The sequence below is a fragment of the Chondrus crispus genome, genomic scaffold (genome assembly GCF_000350225.1).
Source record: "Chondrus crispus Stackhouse genomic scaffold, scaffold_323, whole genome shotgun sequence".
Taxonomy (NCBI): Eukaryota; Rhodophyta; class Florideophyceae; order Gigartinales; family Gigartinaceae; genus Chondrus; species Chondrus crispus.
The window spans coordinates 86,457-106,349 of NW_005179216.1; the positions used below are offsets into that span (position 1 = coordinate 86,457).

The 19,893-nt window shown below is 51.9% G+C and overlaps 10 protein-coding genes; 7 read left to right on the forward strand and 3 right to left on the reverse strand.

The window, feature by feature from the left end:
* Positions 1-73: 73 nt before the first annotated feature.
* CHC_T00008829001 (Cystathionine beta-lyase METC) lies at positions 74-1,267 on the forward strand. The gene has a single exon (XM_005717574.1). It carries the CDS (start codon positions 74-76, stop codon positions 1,265-1,267), a length of 1,194 nt encoding a protein of 397 aa, XP_005717631.1.
* Positions 1,268-1,416: 149 nt separating this feature from the next.
* Positions 1,417-1,665, forward strand: CHC_T00005913001 (hypothetical protein). Its single transcript, XM_005717575.1, has one exon. The coding sequence runs from the start codon at positions 1,417-1,419 to the stop codon at positions 1,663-1,665; it is 249 nt and encodes an 82-aa protein (XP_005717632.1).
* Positions 1,666-4,206: 2,541 nt separating this feature from the next.
* On the reverse strand, positions 4,207-7,356 carry CHC_T00005914001 (hypothetical protein). The gene has a single exon (XM_005717576.1). The coding sequence runs from the start codon at positions 7,354-7,356 to the stop codon at positions 4,207-4,209; it is 3,150 nt and encodes a 1,049-aa protein (XP_005717633.1).
* An 821-nt stretch (positions 7,357-8,177) lies between these two features.
* Positions 8,178-9,641, forward strand: CHC_T00008584001 (branched-chain alpha-keto acid decarboxylase E1 beta subunit). XM_005717577.1 is given in 2 exon segments: positions 8,178-9,305; positions 9,306-9,641. 1 exon segment carries the CDS (start codon positions 8,178-8,180, stop codon positions 9,303-9,305), a length of 1,128 nt encoding a protein of 375 aa, XP_005717634.1. The 3' UTR covers positions 9,306-9,641.
* A 580-nt stretch (positions 9,642-10,221) lies between these two features.
* Positions 10,222-11,538, forward strand: CHC_T00008757001 (Alpha-1,3-mannosyl-glycoprotein 2-beta-N-acetylglucosaminyltransferase, family GT13). The gene has a single exon (XM_005717578.1). It carries the CDS (start codon positions 10,222-10,224, stop codon positions 11,536-11,538), a length of 1,317 nt encoding a protein of 438 aa, XP_005717635.1.
* Positions 11,539-11,999: 461 nt separating this feature from the next.
* CHC_T00005915001 (hypothetical protein) lies at positions 12,000-12,674 on the forward strand. Its single transcript, XM_005717579.1, has one exon. The coding sequence runs from the start codon at positions 12,000-12,002 to the stop codon at positions 12,672-12,674; it is 675 nt and encodes a 224-aa protein (XP_005717636.1).
* A 195-nt stretch (positions 12,675-12,869) lies between these two features.
* Positions 12,870-13,004, reverse strand: CHC_T00005916001 (hypothetical protein). Its single transcript, XM_005717580.1, has one exon. The coding sequence runs from the start codon at positions 13,002-13,004 to the stop codon at positions 12,870-12,872; it is 135 nt and encodes a 44-aa protein (XP_005717637.1).
* A 4-nt stretch (positions 13,005-13,008) lies between these two features.
* CHC_T00005917001 (hypothetical protein) lies at positions 13,009-14,486 on the forward strand. XM_005717581.1 is given in 2 exon segments: positions 13,009-13,299; positions 13,300-14,486. 1 exon segment carries the CDS (start codon positions 13,009-13,011, stop codon positions 13,297-13,299), a length of 291 nt encoding a protein of 96 aa, XP_005717638.1. The 3' UTR covers positions 13,300-14,486.
* A 124-nt stretch (positions 14,487-14,610) lies between these two features.
* CHC_T00005918001 (hypothetical protein) lies at positions 14,611-16,404 on the forward strand. The gene has a single exon (XM_005717582.1). It carries the CDS (start codon positions 14,611-14,613, stop codon positions 16,402-16,404), a length of 1,794 nt encoding a protein of 597 aa, XP_005717639.1.
* A 1,936-nt stretch (positions 16,405-18,340) lies between these two features.
* CHC_T00005919001 (hypothetical protein) lies at positions 18,341-18,550 on the reverse strand. The gene has a single exon (XM_005717583.1). It carries the CDS (start codon positions 18,548-18,550, stop codon positions 18,341-18,343), a length of 210 nt encoding a protein of 69 aa, XP_005717640.1.
* Between the last annotated feature and the right edge of the window lie 1,343 nt (positions 18,551-19,893).

Below are 19,893 nucleotides of genomic sequence, written 5' to 3' on the forward strand. Positions count from 1 at the left end.
CCACGCGCCGGACGCGGCGTTGCACTCGTCGCTGCGCACGTCGGGCAAGAACCTCGAGGTGGGCCCGGTGCGCATGGACACCAAGCTCGTACACGGGGGCGTGCACCGCGACGAGTGGACCACCGACCCGCTGAAGCGCTCCGTCGTCAACCCGCCGGTCTACCACTCGTCCACGGTCGTCTTCCCCAACGTCGCCGCGCTGCGCTTCGCCTCGTCCGACTGGCCGTTCACCGGCATGTGGTACGGCCGCCACGGCAACCCCACCACGTTCGCCCTGGAGGAGGCCTTCGCCGCCCTGGAGGGCGCGGACAACGCCTGCCTCACCGCATCGGGCGTCGCCGCCGTCAACGCCGCCATACTGGCCTTTGTCAAAGCGGGCGACCATATACTCATGACCGATGCCGTGTACGAGCCCTCGCGAGCCTTTTGCGACCTCTTTCTGAAAAGGTTTGGGGTGTTCACTACCTATTTCTCACCGTGTGTGTCGCCCGACCACTTTGCCACCCTCATTCGCGATAACACCACCCTCGTCCTAGTCGAGAGCCCGGCTAGCCTCAGCTTTGAGGTCATGGACGTCCCGGCCATCGCGGAGAAAGCCCATGCGCGGGGGCTCAAGGTCCTTATTGACAACACTTATGGGCCCACCCTCTTCGCTCCATTCGACAATGGATGTGATGTCTCCATCAATGCCGCCACAAAGTACATTGCCGGCCACTCAGACCTCATGATGGGCATTGTTGCCGCCAAGGACCCCGAGACGTATAGGGCCATCAAGAAATCCGTTGCGGAGCTAGGCTGCCCCCCAGGGACAGACGACGCCTACCTGGCTTTGCGCGGCCTTCGAACGCTTGGTGTCCGCCTCAGGCAGCACGGCGAGAGTGGCTTAAAGATCGCAAAGTGGCTCGAGCAGCGCCCGGAGATCATCCGCGTCATGCATCCTGGTCTGGAGAGCCACCCCCAACATCACCTCTTCAAGAAACAGTTCAAGGGCTCGGCTGGCTTGTTTGGCTTCCAGTTAAAAGCCGGCTTTTCACAAAAGGCTGTGGATGCCATGCTTGATGGCATGAAGCTGCATGCCATGGGGTTTTCGTGGGGTGGCTTTGAAAGCCTGCTCATCCAGAATAATATTAACTCGTGTCGCACTGTAGAACAGTGGAAGTATGGCGATGGATATGGCCAGACCATGCGTATCCACGTCGGGCTCGAGGACATTGCTGACCTCATTGCTGACCTGGAGCAGGGCTTTGAAAGACTGACTAGTGCTTAGACAATGCATTTTGCGAGATTGGCAACCCTTTTCCATTCCAGGAGGCGGCAATAGTACTAACTTAAGCAAGTCCTGTTCCCTGGCTGCAGAGGCACATATCCTTTCTGTCCACGCTTTTCCTGTTTCTAAAGGCCATCTACTCAGTCGAGATGAGTCCAAACCAGTGTCGCATGGACACTCAGTTGAGTGTCCATGCGAAACTGTATCTGCTGTCGATGAGCTGTACCAAGTCAGTCATGTCGAAGAGGTACAGCTTGCCTCCTATGTCCTCTGCAAATCTTTCATGGCGTCAAAAATCGTCTGGTCAGAACCCAGTTTCCATGCCGCCGGTAGCCCGTAGTACAGCGCTGCACGTTCGCCGCCCTCTCTCCCGCCTTCTTTCCTGGCCTCATCCGTAGCGAGATATCCCATCACGTCATCACAGTATCCAACTACCCAATCTGAGCTCTGGTTACGCATAGTCTTGCAGAATCCAACCGTGGGTTCCCCGCCCAGAAAGGCAACCCTTGTATCACCAACCGTAACCGAAGCGATCGGAAAATCGTAAGATTCCCTGGTCTGTCCTCCACTAGGCACGTTTTGCAACAACTCACTTGCAGCTCTTCGGTCCAGGAGGCGCGCTGAACGCTGCAAGCGACGCAGTTCTTTCCTATCACGCCTCTTTTCAAATGGCAGCAAAACAGTACTACTCTGCACTTTGAGTGTCGCCTGTTGCAGCCTGGTAATCGAAGACCCCATTGCGCTGGTTACGGCGTTTGCCAAACTCAACCCAGAATCCCTAGCTTCATCGATACCACCACGAGGGTAAATGTTTTGATCTCCACCGCAACCCGGCAGAAACAGCCATCGCGATCCAGGATAGCGGCGTTCCAAAACGTCGCTTGTATGCGAAGGATAGTCCCCTGAATACCGGAAAGCGTATGTCAGCACAGTTGCATGTGCCGCATATCCGTAGAGCCCTACCACAACATCTCCACTCTCTTTCAAAAACCACATAACCGGTACCTCGTCATCAGTGTCACCACGCTGCCACCCATCAAATTCATCCTCTTTCACCTGCCTCCTATTCACCGCCAAATCAGCCTTCCCTCTTGCAAACCGTCCTGCCGCAAGCACCAAGCTCCTTTCTCGCAACGCAGCGCCGATCGCCGCGACGAGCCTCTGCAGCAGAAAGTCAGCGTACTTTTCGATCTTCGCCCATTCCGCAGGGTCATCCGGGACGAGCGGGGCGAGATTGCGCCCTACCACCGGGCCGGAATGCGTATGGCTTGCCACGATGCGCAAGTTTTCCCGCGGGAAGCCGTGCATCCTGGCGGCGGCGGCGCGCACGCGGTCTGAAAAATTGCGCCCGAAGCCGATGACGTCCAGCGCGACGATGACGAGCGGGGCGCCGCCTGCGTCAGCGAAAGTGCGCGGACGAACGGAAAAGACACGGGCGTAGAGGGGGAGGCTCGGGTCGAGGGGCGTGGCGCTGTCAGCGGTGCGGTTTCGCGACGCAAAGCCGCTCAGCCAGACGCGGTCAACGGGGGTGATGTCGATGCGGGATACGCCCACGCGCCAGATGAGCTCATCGGAGCGGGGTTTTGACGAATGAGAGCGGTTGGAGATGCGGTAGAGAGTTAGGAAAATTAGAAGCGCAGCTGTGAGAAAGGCGAGGAGGAAAGGGAAGTGTCGTTGGGTGGTGAACAAGCGGGTGCGTCGGCGCAACTGACGCTGCAGCTTTGAGAGGGACGTCCGGTGGCGCGTGTTGGTCGGAAGACCGTTTTCGCGAGGGACGCGACGGATGGGCTTCATTTTAAGGGATGTTGCAGGACTGGAAGCAGGTCGTTGAGAGTCAGGGTAAGCTAGGGAAGATGAGGAGGATGTCGATGACCGTTTTTTGAAATGTGTGGTACGAGATAAGAACGAAAAGATTCATCGGCAGTGCTTCAGCAACGAACGAGGAAGGTTGACAAGACCGAGCAGCAGGCGCAGTTGGGAGAGTTGCACTCCTTTGGGCAAACTGGGATGAAAAGCAGAAAGCACCAGACTGACACCGGGGGGGTCGAGAAAACTACACAATGAGCGGCCCTCAATCTCCTTCTCTTCCCTCCAGTCTTTCTAAAGGGTCAATGCAGCGGAAGTCTGCCTCACGATGGGCCCTTCGACCTGACGACTTGTCTTTTAACGTTGACCTGCAAGCTGACGCGCAGCCTCTGCGAAAGACTTCTTATCCTGCCAGCTGTACACGTTTTCACAGTCTCCTATAATTACACAGGCTTACACTTCCATGTGAAGGGAGCATCACTTGTGGGGTGGCACGAACCAGTGGCAAAATGCGATGATCTGCGACGTCTGCGCACTCCGTCTGCGTGCCATACATCCCGCTCCTTCCGTCCATCATCCCCGCCCTGTCATCTCGCTCAACATTTCCTCCGTCTCAACCGATTCGTGTGTAACATGGTGCAGTATTGGCGCGCTGCCGGCATGACTTATCTCAAGTACTCCAACACCTGCGCGGAGCTCGTGCGCCAGGCGCTCAAGGAGCCCATCCGCGCAAAGGTCCTCGACCGCGCCGGCTTTGCCATGATCAAGGGAGAATGGGAGGGCGGCAAGATTGTCCAGAGGAGTAAGTAACGCCCAATTTGTAACGCACATTTTCCCTGTCAATGACACATGGCTAACATCGCCTGCCGCCGCTTGTTTGCGTCGTACCCCTGCGATCGCGGTCCCGATTCCAACCCGATTTCTTAGCGCTAATTGAGCCCACCGGAGCCACGGGGGTAGTAGCCCCAGGCAAGTAAACGCCTACAGCCGTGTATTCCGAGCCCTCAAAAACTTTTTTACCTCACTCTCGTCAACAACGCATTCACCCCCACCTCCCCACATCACACAGTCGCGAATTGGGCATTCGCCCAACGCTCCATACTTAATCAATCCCACGCAACGATGTCTAGCTACTATACAGCAGCAGCGACAGGCGCCGTCTCCATCCCCATGCTCACAACCGCCTTCGTGCACCTACCACACAACACCGGATGCGCGTGGCTGTCCCCCACGGTCATGTCGTAATGCCAGCACCGTTCACACTTCGGAGCGCCCGACTTGTTCATTCCCACTCTAAATCGCTCCCCGGTTTTCTCTCCTTGTTCGACATTGCTGTGCGCGCACGTGGCGATCTCGTCAGGCGACGATACCACCTCAACTTCAGAAACGATGAATGCACGTTCCAGACTGTCTACGTCGCTAGAGCAATTCCTCAGTGATTGTAGCGCCTGAGCATCTTCGGGGTCGGCCGCGTAGATCTTCACTGAAGCTTCCATGGAGGCACCTAGCGTCTTCCCTACACGCGCGGCTTCCAAAACCTTGTTCACAGCGTCCCGGGCGTCGAGCACGACTTCCCAATTCTTCATGACCGAGTCGTCCACATTAATCCATTCTGGTCGTCGTTCGAACCATCCGGCATCAAACACAGACTTGGAATCGACGACTCCGGCTTTCGTAGATGTTGGTACATACGGCATGCTTTGCCATAAGTCCTCAGCTGTGTGAGAGACAATCGGAGCCAGTGCTCTAGAGTAGTTCTCCAGCAAAACCGCCAGCACCGTCTGGCATGACCTCCGCCGGAATGAGTTCGGTTCAGGAATATACAAGCGATCCTTTGCGATGTCCAAGTAGAAATTGGACAGATCGACCACTGCAAATCGCTGAAGCGCTTGGTACACTTTGAAGAAGGCAAACGATTCGTACGCTTGACCAACTTCCTCCGAAAGCTGCATCATCCTAGAAAGCATGTATTTATCCAGCGTCGGTAGCTCACTGTACGGGACGGCATGCTCGGCAGGAACGAAGTCATGAATGTTCCCGACCATGTAACGCAAGGTGTTTCTTAGCTTTCTGTAGACATCGGCCACCTGTCGCAGAATTGATGGGCCTATCATGATATCTGCGGAGTAGTCCACGGAAGAAACCCATAACCGAAGGACATCTGAACCATACGCAGGGTCCGTTTTCTTGTTGTTCCCACCGTTGATGACGCTCAGAGGATCAACAACATTCCCGATGCTCTTGCTCATCTTGACACCCTTTTCGTCAAGAACGAATCCGTGAGTTAGTACGTTCTTATAAGGGGCTTGTTGCTTTGTCGCTACAGATGTTAGTATGGAGCTCTGGAACCACCCTCGGTGTTGATCAGAACCTTCCAAATAGATATCCGCTGGATATGCCAATTCATTCCTGGCGCTGGCAACCGCAGCCCACGATGAACCAGAATCAAACCACACGTCCATTGTATCTCTACCCTTTCGCAGGTTGCGGCCGCGGTACGCCTCTGGAAGAAGGTCGTCTGCTTCCAACTCCCACCATACATCGGTTCCTTGCTCTTTCACGATCTCCTTCACATGATTCACAATTTCTTGGTTCATAAACGACTCTCCGGTCTCATCATCATAAAACACAGGAATGGGCACGCCCCAAGAGCGCTGCCTCGATATGCACCAGTCGCCGCGAGTTTCAACCATGCCACGAATCCGCTTAATACCAGATGCAGGGTACCAGTTTACATTTTCGATGGCCTCCAAAACTGATTCTCTGAAACCTTCAATGGAAATGAACCATTGCTCAGTGGCACGGAAAATTGTAGGCTTCTTAGTTCTCCAGTCATACGGATACTTATGTGCGTACGCTTCCTCGAGAAGCAAAACTGATCTTTCTGACAATTCTGCAAGAACAGCTTTGTTTCCATCACCGAGCACCGGAAGACCTGTAAAACGCCCATTCGCGGCTTCCTCGGTAAATTTTCCTGCGTCGTCAACAGGTGAATGCAAATCTAAATCTTCGCGTAACCCAGTCTGGTAATCCTCCTGCCCATGGCCTGGAGCTGTATGAACGAGACCAGTTCCTGTTTCCGTCGTGATGTAATCGCCACCCTCAACTACTCTGCAGACTAACCCATCTTCCAATGGATGTGTATATTGCACACCCAGCAGATCCTTTCCAGTCAACACGCCCAACTCCTGAACGATATCAGATGTACCAAACTTCGCACTCGCCGTCTCGAGCAACTCTTTTGCAATAACAACCGTCAATTCTGGCAGTTGTGGATGCAGTCCCTTCGCGAGAACATACTCGAGCTTGTTATTGACCGCGACCGCTCTATTTGCCGGCATAGTCCAGGGGGTCGTTGTCCACACAGATAACGCCAGCCCACCAAGAGATGAAACGACTTCCCGCAAAAAACTCGGCGCATCAGCAGGGGCAGAAACAGCTGTGAAAGCGCAGTAGCAACTTTGCGATGTGTGCCCTTCAGGATACTCTAGTTCGGCCTCAGCAAGAGCTGTGCGACTAGATGGAGACCAGTGCACGGGTTTCTTTCCCCGAAATACATAGCCCGCCTCATACATTTTCCCAAATACGTCAATCTGTGCAGCCTCATACTCAGGGTTCATAGTAAGATAAGGATTATCCCAGTCAGCCCAGACACCAAATCTCTTCATACCTGTGATATGATTGGCAACTGTTGTGTTCGCAAATTCCCTCGCCTTCTGCCTTAGCCCTAACGTTGACAGATTCTTTCTCTCCTTACTCTTGATGCCTTGCAATACTTTAAGTTCAATGGGTAAGCCATGGGTGTCCCATCCTGGGACAAAGACAGCCTTCTTCCCGTTGATCAAGCTGTGCTTGATGATAAAATCTTTCAAAATCTTATTGAGAGCATGTCCACAATGCAGCGGACCGTTCGCAAAAGGTGGTCCGTCATGCAAAACAAAAGTATCGCCAGGGTTCTCCCTTGACAAACGCTGATAGACGGCATTCTCTTCCCAAAACTTCTGAATCTGCGGTTCTCGCTTAGTGGCGTTTGCGCGTTGCTCGAATGCAGTCTGAGGCAAATTGACGGTTGCAGAATATGGACTGGGGTCCGCCTTCCCCTTCTTTTTCCGTGGTTTCTCTGCTGCGGCATGCGTGGAGGCAGTCGAGCATGTTAGTGTGGAGCGATAGGACGGAAGGGTTGTGAAATGGCGGCCGCGTCTGAGCGAAAATGCACGATTGCCAGCCCATCGTGACGCAAGGGAGACGCTATGAGCAGCGCCAACGAAGGCGACGCGGTCCATGAAAGAGAAACACGCAGAAGAGAAGACGCGTAAGCGAGGGCTTAAAATTAAAGGGAAGGGCAAAAGGAGAACTTGACGCCCTTATCCGGTTGCGAAAGAGGAACCATCGCCGATGGGGCCTGAGAGAGATCACGGGCGCCGAGATGAAGCCTTTGGTATGATAATCCCCAGGTATGAGGTGCTGAAGCAGTGAGACAACCTGTCTTTACATGTAGTAGAAAATCAGTTAAATTGTAGAGATGCTCTCAGAAGTGGAAGTAGTCTAATAGACAAGACAGATTATTATCGGTGCATTTCTGTCTGCAAATCGATTGGTTGGGAAGTATCCCATGCAGGGCGATCTTTCCAACGTGATTTTACCTTGTTTCTTGGCCTCGTACTGTGTAGTTCAACAATTGACAGGGCAATGGGCGGCAAGCCCATCATCAAGCTCTCGTCGGCAAAATGAGGTCATGTCCCAGCCACAAATTCTCTAAAACTTGTGGAGACGCCCGAACAATCAAGTTAATAAGTGACTTTTGTGGGCAAACGCAAATTAACTTCGACGCCAGGATCAACTAAACTTTTTCCTTCCACATGCCTCCAGTCACCAAAAATATCATAAATTCTCTCATGCCTATTGCGAACGACGCAGTCGACCAGCTAAACCTCTGCTTTCGCCTTGCACGAGAGGAAATACGCCAAATCTTATAAAATGGCAAGCTCCACTGACAGACAAAGCGACCCTTTTGAGACCGGCAAACGGACAACCTCAAGTCCCTGGGTTCGCAGCCACACACGTCCATCCTTTTCTGTTGGCAGATTCGCCAGAAGACTGCAAGATGAACTCCATTACCTCTGCAATTCGCCGAGTCGTCTCTCCTCTGCGATGTAACACCGACCAAGTTTTGAGAGGGTGCCAATTCCGGAGCCTCTCCTTTGCAGCGCAGGCAGCAGAAGAAAAATCTATCGAAGAAACAACTCCAAATCCAGCTGTGAAAATGAACCTCTTCACGGCAGTAAATTCCGCTCTTCAAGTTGCTCTTGCCACCGACGACTCAGCGGTAGTTTTCGGAGAGGACGTGGCCTTTGGAGGAGTTTTTCGCTGTTCTTCAGACCTGCAAGCTCAATTTGGCTCCGAGAGGATTTTCAATACGCCTCTGTGCGAGCAAGGAATTGTAGGGTTTGGAATCGGTCTAGCCGCTTCCGGAACAACGGCCATTGCAGAAATTCAATTTGCAGACTATATCTATCCTGCTTTCGATCAACTCGTCAATGAAGCTGCCAAGTATCGGTACCGCTCGGGAGGTATGTTCAATTGTGGTGGATTGACTGTCCGCACCCCGTGTGGAGCAGTCGGTCATGGTGGTCACTACCACAGTCAAAGCCCCGAAGCATATTTTTGCCACACTCCAGGTTTGCGAGTGGTCACTTGCAGAGATCCATTTACGGCGAAAGGCCTTTTGCTTGCCTCAATTCGAGAAGAGGACCCGGTTATATTTCTGGAACCCAAAGTTCTGTACAGGGCCAGCACTGGTATGGTACCTGAAGGAGACTATGAAATTGACCTTGGAAAAGCCGAGGTTGTCCGAAAAGGAAGAGATGTCACCATGGTTGGATGGGGAGCTCAAATTAGAGTGTTACTGGAGGTTGCAGAGCAAGTCGAAAAGGAGTTGCAGGTTTCCTGTGAAGTTGTGGACTTGCAGTCCCTACTTCCGTGGGATGTTGACACTGTATCGAAGTCGGTGCAGAAGACAGGACGGCTGTTGATAGCCCATGAGGCTCCCGTTACTAGCGGACTTGGTTCAGAAATTTCTGCGGCTGTACAAGAGAATTGCTTCTTGAGCTTGAAAGCTCCTATTCAGAGAATTGCAGGATATGACCTTCCATTCCCATTCATCCATGAGAAGAATTATTTACCAGGAAAGCAAAGATGCACAGAAGGTGTATTGAAGGCGATTGATTACTGATCCAAAACGGACGGAAGATCCGTTTCTAGAAATTGTACTCGAATCCGTGGTTTGCTACATATCCCAGACATCAAGTTCTAGGTCTTGTAAATAGGTACAGTATTGTGTAAAATATGAGCCGGGGGCGGGGAGAGAGATTCTCTAGTGGGATTCAACGACATGACCGTCAGAGAAGAGGTGTATTGTCCTGCTCTGGATGCTTTCATGAAGAACGGCTTGTGGGCTTTGCCCATGACCGTTCTTCCTGTCCTTGTGTGTACTAATGCAATGAAGCATAATCGCAAGTGCGTTTGGGGTTTTTGCTTGCAGCTCGTTGGCTTTGGATGTGCAAATTTGCTAAAACTTATGTCTTCTCTGCCTTTCAACACAATGATTTGAGACTAAGCATGCGGGCATAAAGTGTGTAGAACGGTGAAATTATGTATCAAAAGTTGATCTGGGTGATGGCGATGCATGCCACTCTGTAAACCTTCATGTTTCGACGTGGGGACTTATGGGATGCAGGGCACGAGCATCAACATGATGTCTTTGCAGACAAAGCTTAACGGCCTTCACTATTTACGGCCACATGAATGTTAACTGTGTTACCGAGGGCGGCAGGAGATCAAAGGCACAGCCAGTAAGAAGTAGCTCATGCTGTGAACAGCAATGTGCACCACTGTATAAGTATGGAATAATCTGATGATACTTGTACACGTGTAGATTATTCCATACTGTACATTCATCAAATCAAATCGCCGACTTTTATTTGGCTTCGCTGATACCCATTGCTCCAGTCGGGGGAATCCCAGTGAACATATCCCCACAGCGGACTGTCCCGGCTTACGGTTGCTGTCTTCATCGACAGCAGTCGCCTCCACTGGCTTTCGTTCTGGCAGTTTGTGGCGGCTTGTCATCAACCGCTGGTAGTTGCCCGATGAGTGAACGGAATCAATTGCGAAAGCGCAGGGCTTCTCCGGTTGAGAATGACAGGTCTAAGACGGAGGCCAAGCATGAGCCAACAAGAGAGCATTCCTTGACAGACACGTCTAGAACATGGCGCTTCTATGTTCGCTGGTTTTCTCGATTTGCGATTGTGATCGTGCTAATACTCAGCAACGCCCGCCTAGTAACAATTCCAAACCGAACAAGAGAACCGCAATCAGAAACCACCGCGCTCCTCGTCATCACGCATTCGCGTTCTGAGTACCTTACGAAGTGCCTTGAATCTATTTTGAAAGCCCACCCACGTAACGGCGAGTGGCCAATTATTGTGTCAATGGACCGGCAGGACGGCGAGGATCACGTCGAAGTCGCAGACGTGGTTGAGAAAGCTTCACGCCAGGCGAATGCACTCGGTATAGGGCTTTACCCATGGGTCCATGCGTTATCTTACGAGAACGACGTCGAAAAGGGTAAGGCCTTCGTTGACACTATAGCCTACCGACGGATATCCAGACACTACGAATGGGCACTAACACGAGTTTTTGGGCGAGGAATCCGGGAGAATGCGGCACTCCCGAGGGTAGTGATTGTCGAAGACGACATGCAAGTGGCAGCGGATTTCTTCAGCTACTTCGACGCGTTGACGCCATTGTTGGAGACAGACGAGACATTGTTTTGCGTGTCGGCGTGGAACGACAACGGGATACAAGCGCTGGCGCAGAATGCGACGCAGCTGCACCGGACGGACTTTTTCCCCGGGCTGGGGTGGATGCTCACGCGGGAGCTGTGGGAGGAGCTTGGGCCCAAGTGGCCCAAGATGTTCTGGGATGACTGGATGCGCAGCACGGACCAGACGAAGGGGCGGCAATGCATCCGGCCGGAGATGAGCCGGACGGCGAACTTTGGGGAGAAGGGCGTGTCGCAGTCGTTCCACTTCAAGAAGCACGTGTCGCAAGTGGCGCTCGCGGACGAGAAGGTGGACTTTTCGGGGCTCGACCTCGGGTACTTGGAGGCGGAGCGGTACCACGACTATGTGTTCTCGCGCATGTCGAAGGCGGTGTACCTCAAGTATTCTAACTATCTCACGACCAGGCCGCAGGACAGAGACGTGATTGCGGTGTATCACGAGGACTTTTTGGAGCCTATCACGAAGCGCACCGGGGTTATGGGCGACCATCGCAACGGGATGAAACGCACCAGCTATAAGGGGATGATCATTATCCCTTGGAATGGAAACTGGGCGTTCATTGTGCAAAAGGGGTGGACACCGCCTGAAGGGTACCAGCTCGGAAGTGAGGTTTGTTGCTAGCGACGAATCGCCTCATGATGCACACGGCGTGTTGCGCTAGCTTTGCGTGAGAGGAGTGGCGATATCTGCAAACTCTCCGTTGCTGTAAAGTCGGAAGCAAGGACTCTTTGCGTGCGTCCTTTTAGCTTTAGCGCTCCTTGTCAAGGAGCGCTCCTGCCAAGGTGCGCTAGAGCTGAAAGGACAAAACAACTTCGGACCGGAGTGTCCTTCTCAGGGCGACGGGCCTTTTGTTCGTTTTTGCATCATTTTGTGGTGTACACGTGGCATATCACGTTTTTTTATGATTGTTTTTGCTGCATTGCTGGACACGACAGCTGTTCCCGCCGAGGTTCCCCATCGACGCAAAAGCGGCGTTGCCTTCAGCTACGCAATAAACCTTGCGCACCGCACCCTCTACCTACCGGTAATCCCTTTTCGCTCTGCCTCCGAACATACAAGGGCGCTGCGACACGCCTATCCTCATGCCTCCCTCTCAACCATCCACCGCCAAACGGCCTGCCCGTCGCCGTCTCGTCGACTACACCCCCACGTACTGGCAGTCGGCCTCGTCGGCATCCGCCGCGTCCATCTCGGTCGACGACCTACCGACACCCACGCTTCCTTCCGTCGAGGAAGCCACCGTTAGCGAATCGCTCACGTGCCACTCCTGCGACCAAGTCTTCGCCACCGTCGACACGTTCCGCCACCACTTCCGCTCGGACTGGCATCGCTACAACATCAAGCGCCGTTTGCGCGGGCACCAGGGCGTCACCGAGGCCCAGTTCGAGGACCTTTCAGACTTGGGCTCCGTCGAGTCGCTCTCCGGCTCGGAGCCGGAGCACTCGGCGGATGAGAGCAACCCCGAAGCCGCGCCCACCGTGCGCCTCGCCGAGAAAATCGAGTTCAGAGATCCCAAAGTCGACAACTCCTTCCTCGTCTTGTACCGCGCCGCCCTGCCCGATCAGGAGACCATCGCTAGCTTGGCAACGCGCGGCTCGTGGGCCGTCATCATGGCGGGAGGCGGCCACTTTTGCGCGGGCTTGTGGGATGTCAATGGTGTTTTAGTCAAGCATAAGACCTTCCATCGATACACGTCCAGGAGGAAGCAGGGCGGAAGCCAGGCTGCTGCGGACCAGGCTCGTGGAGCTGGCAAGTAAGTTTTGGAGACGCCGCGGGTTTTTGGTGAGGCTCGTGTTAAGTGTAGCACCGACAACTAACAGTCTTTTCGAATTTTTTGCAACTGCGTTTGCGATCTTAGTCGCATCAAATCGGCTGGTGCTACGCTGCGTCGATACGGGGAGCAGGCTCTTCAGAATGAGGTCCATGCTTTGTTGCGCGAATGGAGTGAGGATCTACTTGCCGCACAATGTATATATGTTCGAGCCAGCAAGCGAGAGAAAAGGGTACGTTTCAGGACTTTCGCGGGCGCCCTGTTGAGAAGTAGGTCTGTTTGTTTGTTTTTTCGTTTGCGATGGCGTTGCTAACATCACGATGGGTCTGTTGCGCATATCGCTGTTTGATTCTACATTATCAATAGGATTTATTATTCGGTTGGAATGGAAGCCCGTTGGAAACCGCGGAGGCACGGAATGCGCTTCGGAATATTCCGCTCCCTACAAGAAGGGCGACGTTAAAAGAAGCGAAGCGGGTTTACGAAGAGTTGTCTTCGGTCCGAATCTCGTCAACTTCATTAGCTGCTACAGTAGAGGCAAAGAAGTTGCTGGAGAAGGCGAAACCCGCGCCCATGCCGAAAGCTCCGAAGCAGGTGAGTACGCCAGTTGACAAGGGACCGAAAGAGAAGGGAACAGATCATCTCAAAAAGAGGGAGGAATCAGAAAAGAAAGTTGCGAAAATCAGTGAAGAGACGGAGAAAAGGGAGGACTTGCCGGTTATTGATCCTGAGACTGCGCGACTCTTCAGTCTATGCTGCGAAGGTGCTCGACAGGAGCTTGTAGATGCGCTGAGTAGTGATGACGCGATCAAGTCAATTGTGTTTGAGTGTCACTACTTCCCTTCTGATGCGAGGTTTGAAAAGGTCGAGGGTGCTCTTGGACTGATTGGTGTGTGTGCCGTCTGTGGACATGCGGACGTTGTAGAAGCTCTATTGGATCACGGTGTATCCCCAGCGATTGGGGCCTCCCCATATGTGTCTGCAAAACCAAAAGCAGTTCGGCTTGCGCTGCGTACTTATTGGGGGCGGCACCCCTCGAAGTACGACTACGCGACGGCCGGTATTCCTGGCCCGTTGACGGAGGCCGAGGTGGAGGAGATGGCGGAGCGAGAGCGTGCAAAGAGACGGAAGGAGCGTGAAAAGAAAAAGGATAAGGCGAGAGAAAAGGCGAAGACTCCTGAACAACGTGCGCGAGAGCTTCGAGCCGCGGCAGCTGAGGCTAGGTTTCTTGGGAACAAATGCGCATCATGCAAGAAGAGCTTACAAGGACTGACCCCTTTTTCGCGGTTGGCGTACAAGTATTGCTCGACGGACTGCGTGAACAAGCACAAGCAAGTTTTGAACAGCATGAAATAGAACGTTGAGATATGTTTATGTCTAGGAGCTAGACCAGCATGTGAAATCGACTGTCTCAGCGCGCTGATATGGTGTGGTCCTTCGAGCAAAATTTTGTGCACCACCGCAGCACTGGCTAGAAGCTTGAGGAAGAAGATGAAGCTAGAAGCTTGAGGAAGAAGATGAAGCTAGAAGCTTGAAGAAGAAGATGAGGTGGTGCCACAGTAGAGAGTTGTAGCTACTTCGCCCCTTCTCGCCCGCAGTCTTCGCCCCTTCTCGCCCGCAGTCTTCGCCCCGTCTCGCCCGCAATCTGTAGCAGGCCTCCTCAGCTCGCCTGAAGCGAAATACTGTTTAGAAAGATTTTAGATCCTGCTTTCCTGCTTTTCTACAGTATAGCCCAAGGAGCATCATGCGGATCACGGCATTAAGAATATATTCCAAAAACTTCAAGAATCATTGATCAGCCTCCTCTTTGTTTTACACGACGTCCCATCTCATCGATCATCAACTCTCCTCCTCCGCACGACTCACCTTACCTTGTATGACTTGGGGGCGCTCATGACCTGTCAAACCCTGTTGCGTCTTGCATGCGCACCGTTCTGATCCGGCTGTTGAGCCACCGCCCGTCCTGGCGGTGGACGCGGGCGCACACTCCGCTGCGTCAAGCCCACTCGTCCTCGCGGCGTGCGCGAGTAGCTCCCATCGCGCGCCCCAGTCGAAATGCCCCCGCCCCCACAGTGTACGTCGACACCGGTCTTCGCATCGCCCTAGTGGGCCGGCCCAACGTCGGCAAGTCCACTCTTTTCAACCAGCTGGCCTCGGCTGTGCGCGGCCGCGGCACGGACGGCGTGTCCAACCCCGCTCCGCTGGTCTTTGTTCGCTCCGTCGTGCACGCGCTGCCGGGCGTTACCCGCGACCCGCGCGAGGCCTCGGCTGCCATATCCGATCTCCGCTTCACTGTCACTGACACCGCCGGCCTGGAGGATGCCGTCTCGGAGGCCCTGGAGAGGAAAGCAGAGCCGCGCGCAGACGGCGAGGTCACCCTTGTGGCAGCGACGGCTATGACCGATACACCGGTGTATCGCAATTTGTATCGCAAGATGGAAGCGGGGACAGCGGCTGAAGTCCGGGATGCCGACGTCGTCTTCTTCATGTTTGACGCCGCCCATGGCTTGACACAAGTCGATCGCGCGATAGCGCTATGGCTACGGAAGGAAGCTTCGGAGAAAGATATCGTGGTCGTCGCAAATAAGTGCGACGTTGCCGGCGCTGAGAACAATGCCATAGAAGCATACGAGCTGGGCTTTGGTGATCCTGTCGTGTTGTCGGCCGAACATAAACTAGGTCTGGCAGATCTCTACACGGAAATCAATCGTGTCTATATGAATCGCGGAAAGCAGGGCAATGCCGCGCCAGCACAATTAGTCGATGCGGAGGGGACTGAGAGAACCGAGAATGACGAACTTCGAGAGTCATTCGATGATGAACTTGTGCTTGGCTATGGACAAAAAGTCGGCGAAGAGCCGCTGCGCCAGCTTATCGTGTCCATAATTGGACGGCCTAACGTAGGAAAGTCTACTCTATTGAATCGACTGGTTGGAGAGGAAAAGTCAATCGCTGGACCGGTTGCCGGCATTACGCGGGACTCTGTCCTGTGCGAGTGGAAGCTGCCGGAAAACATTTCTCGACCGGACGACGTGCCAGTCTGGTTGGTTGATACCGCTGGGATCCGTGCTCGTGTTAAAGTGGAGACGGAGAACCTGGAACGGTCAAGCGTGCGGTCGTCCCTTCGTGCGTTGCGCCATTCGCATGTCGTTTTGATCGTGCTGGACTCTACAAATCCCCTTGCGCATCAAGACATGAAATTGATAGACGTGGCGATTACTGAAGGGAGGGCGGTCGTCATCGTAGTGAACAAGATGGACAAACTCCATGTCGATAACATGGATTCTTGGAGAGAATCATTGAGATATGCGATTGACAGCAAGGTGCATGCCCTGCAAGGGGTGGAGGTGGTGGAAATATCGGCAAAAGATTGGAGCGATGGAGATGCACAGATGAGGCGGTTGTTCTGGGCTGTGCAGAAATCTAGAGAGCGATGGGAAAAACGGGTTCCAACATCGGCTCTGAATCGGTTTGTTGCCAACTTTAACGAAAGGCTGAGTGTCGGAGGTCGAATTGATGGAGAGAAACGCAACCGGATCGGCGTGACAAAATTCATCTCGCAGAAGAAGATTAGACCGCCCATGTTTCGTCTTGACGGGTCGTCTGCCGTCTCTATGAATTATTTGAGATCCCTTACCAATGCGATCCGGAAAGAGTTTGGGTTCGAGGGCGTACCCATTCGAGTGAAGAGGCCCTCCAGGCGGAAGCGAAAGTAGGTCGATATGTTATTAAACGCATAATTGCAGATTAGGACTGGATTTAGGGCTCTCACAAAATGAGCTGCGCATATCGGGGTGTGTCTTAGTGATACTGCTCTGTGCTGCCAACTAGATTAAGAAACTCAAGGCCAGCATGGAAGACTGTGTCTTCGGGACCTTTAAATCACGGATATCCCTCAAATCCTTCCAGGGGTGATATCTTCCTCGTTTAGTGCGCCTTTGGAAAGAAACTGCGTCCGGAATGTCAATATCTTTTAACACAAGCACGTACAGTAGGTTTTTGTTTTTCAAGACTACGCAAATTGCACGAATTTCACACATGCTTAGGGTACTGGCCTGGTGGTGCTTGTGCCACAGCCCAGACAGTTGCAACGTCTGCCCATTATCCTTCCACTTATTTCCCGGACCGGTCATGGAATCTGCTAGTAGCCTTGGCCGAAGTCTGCGGTGGGTATCGTCTGCGCAGTATCGGGGGCGCTCTGCAGGGTTAGAGCCAGAAATAGAAAACCAGAATTTGTGAAAAGCAGACCAGGAATTCATTCAAGTATAGGGCTCGACACCGAAGGATACACACACAACAAGGAGCGTCACTCTTCACTGCTATCCCTCAACGACTGAGATGCGAGAAACAGTGTACGATGCCAGGTTCTTTGAAGGGAAGTCATAAAAGCTCCCAGAGGCATGGCACGGCCACTGTAACTGCAGATGGCATGGATACAGGCGCGTTCGTGGAACCATACCATCTTGTTTGGTACTCATCTCACTTGGCACCAGTTGCTCTGCCCGAATATATCCGTTTTGTTTAAACTTCGATTCTCTGTCACCACACGCTCTCGTCTTTTGCACACTCGCCCCCTGGCCAGATCGCCAGTCCTTCCCCAATCTATCTTTTTGTTCAGTCCTATTATACCCTGGCTGACCTACCGCTGCATACGTTACGCAAGTCCATTCGATGAACACCCATCACGTTCATGCCACTATCGGTCATTTTTGAATCTTTAAACATTCACTAATTCCAGGTGACGAATGACCCTCATCCCCGTTTTATCCACTGTTCTATCAATGTCCACTGCTCTTTCCTACTGCTTTCGCCTGTTATCTTTGCACGCATTTTGCATACACTAATAGACAGACAACGGAAAACACAGCAGAATCAGAGATAATTGATATCAGATAGAAATAGTGAACAAAAACTTTTGGTAAGCGCGCTCCCTGGCATGGACTACATGGAACGCGAAGGAAATTGAGGGTCACTTTGTGATGCTGACGAGGTCCTTCGGAGGAACTGGGGGTTGAATACGCCCTGACGCATTGTTTCTTCCATTCCGTAGACCACCTGCATCAGTTCGTATGCCTTGTGGGAGCAGATTCTGGAGCAGTGGGCGGAAGGGAACTCGATGGACTATGAACTTGAACAGATTCTCAAAATGCTGTTAGAACAGTTGTTTGTACTAATGCGAGGCTCTCCACAACAGCAGGCCAATAACCACACTGGTGCCGACGACGAATTCATGTCATGTAATGTTTAAGACTCTATCTGTAAAGCAGAGCAGTCGAAGCTTTTCGATAGCCGACTACGAGCAAGCTGCTGTAGACAGCGATTTGTTAGAGGGAGGCTTACTTGAAGCGAGGTGAATCAACGAAGTGTCCAATGCGAAATTAAGTGGTACAGACTAATAGTGAGAAGGGCATACAAATGTCTCCAGGACTCGCCTATCTTTTGAGAGGGGGTGTCGCTTCGGCGTGAAAGACTCGTGGATACGATACCGGGATGAATCATGTGCAACGAATAGAGAGGGACACGAAATCGCTTTCTTTTTGTATGCCGACAGTATTTTCTCATCCTGCATCATTCTACGGTACTGTTTTAGTGTCGTAGTGTCGTACTCTGCGATGTAAGTTTGCGAAAGTGGCCAACTTGTGAGGGCCTCCTTTAAGACAGCATGGACGGGCATGTTTGGACATGTATGGACGTCAGCGTGCACCTGATTGGTCCATTTAATACTTTTCTTAACAGTATGATAGCGCACACAAAGTTAAAATAATGGAATCTGTCGCTACCAACGTGCCATACGAGAGCACACCATTGGCTGTCGCCTACCGCATAAGTGCGATTGAATTCAATCTTGATCCAATTTAGCATACATTAAAATTCAATTGAATCATTTTATTGACGTCCCTGAATGCCAGTACACGGGGATCGCGATATAGTGCCTCCCTCTGTCAGTGGGCCGAAAACGGCACTATATCGAACCAGGCACTGTAAGATAATGAGATTTGCGGCTTTTTTGCAGCCACTTCCTTGCATCACTGCTCAGAAAGACCGTTCGCTTCCCTATCGATAGCCCGGTATGATGCACCCCTTGAGCCAATTTACGGATCACGGCGCGCTGACACAATACATTAAATTATTGGACATGTAATATTTTGAAAATCGCAAACATATACATCCAAACATGGCTGTCCATGCTGTCTTAAAGGAGGCCCTCAGGGCCTCCTTTAAGACAGCATGGACTGATCCGAGGAATTGGCACATTACATGCCGTAAGCTGCAGCAAATCAGTCATGGGTCAGGGATACAGTACGTACAGTACTATGTGGGTTTCAATCTTGTTTAGACCATCTCCACCGCGGGTTCTCCCTGGTTGTAAATAAAGTTTTTTATCATACGCGATATGCACCGTGATTTTAATACAATTCTCAATAAACTCAATTACAGTAGGGGCAAAAGAAGCCATTGAATTTCTTGAAAAACTCAAAGTATTGCAACCTATCACAGCACTCCGCCTGTCCAGTCCAAATATCCGTCAACAAGTAAACATTTACTTGCCAACAAGTAAACATTTACTTTCCACGGGGTAAAAATTGACCCCCGATCAACAAGTAAACATTTACTTGCCACTGGGTAAACATTGACCAACCGTCTAATTTTCTAGTAAACATTTACTTGCCACTGGGTAAACATTGACCACCCGTCTAATTTTCTAGTAAACATGTTCCCGCTACTGGGCAAATCAATATGAGAATACCATTTCCACTGCTGCATGCGCATGGACACTCTATATTACCTATGTACCGCACTTGATCTTCTGGATGATATAAACTGGACTGTTTTCGGTAGTGAAAAATCGATACAATCTTGGTAAATCATACAAATAGATGAAGTTTTAACAATTCTCATGAGTTCGATCTGTAAAGTCCAGTTCTCTACCATTGGTGAAGCTGTCACGGATTACGCTGCGCTAATGAGATTAAATTACTTAGTAATAAAGCGCAAATGAGAAGGCAACATCCTGCAAACTTTAATATACTTAATGCGACTTCAAGATAGTGAGTGTTTTTCTATGGCAAAGACGCTTGATCGTGGCGACATACATACTGTGCTCTCTTCATGTGTATTGAAACTCCAAAAAGGACCCAAAACTCATTATGAGATTTGGAAGGCCGAAAAGGGACCCAAAACTCATTATGAGTTTCGAACCCCCA

Excerpts from the sequence above, each read along its gene's own strand:
- CHC_T00005916001 (XM_005717580.1), bottom strand. The coding sequence starts at position 13,004 with ATGTTAGCAACGCCATCGCAAACGAAAAAACAAACAAACAGACCTACT.
- CHC_T00005918001 (XM_005717582.1), top strand. The coding sequence starts at position 14,611 with ATGCGCACCGTTCTGATCCGGCTGTTGAGCCACCGCCCGTCCTGGCGG.
- CHC_T00005914001 (XM_005717576.1), bottom strand. The coding sequence starts at position 7,356 with ATGGACCGCGTCGCCTTCGTTGGCGCTGCTCATAGCGTCTCCCTTGCG.
- CHC_T00008757001 (XM_005717578.1), top strand. The coding sequence starts at position 10,222 with ATGAGTGAACGGAATCAATTGCGAAAGCGCAGGGCTTCTCCGGTTGAG.
- CHC_T00005915001 (XM_005717579.1), top strand. The coding sequence starts at position 12,000 with ATGCCTCCCTCTCAACCATCCACCGCCAAACGGCCTGCCCGTCGCCGT.
- CHC_T00008584001 (XM_005717577.1), top strand. The coding sequence starts at position 8,178 with ATGAACTCCATTACCTCTGCAATTCGCCGAGTCGTCTCTCCTCTGCGA.
- CHC_T00005913001 (XM_005717575.1), top strand. The coding sequence starts at position 1,417 with ATGAGTCCAAACCAGTGTCGCATGGACACTCAGTTGAGTGTCCATGCG.
- CHC_T00005917001 (XM_005717581.1), top strand. The coding sequence starts at position 13,009 with ATGGGTCTGTTGCGCATATCGCTGTTTGATTCTACATTATCAATAGGA.
- CHC_T00008829001 (XM_005717574.1), top strand. The coding sequence starts at position 74 with ATGGACACCAAGCTCGTACACGGGGGCGTGCACCGCGACGAGTGGACC.
- CHC_T00005919001 (XM_005717583.1), bottom strand. The coding sequence starts at position 18,550 with ATGCTAAATTGGATCAAGATTGAATTCAATCGCACTTATGCGGTAGGC.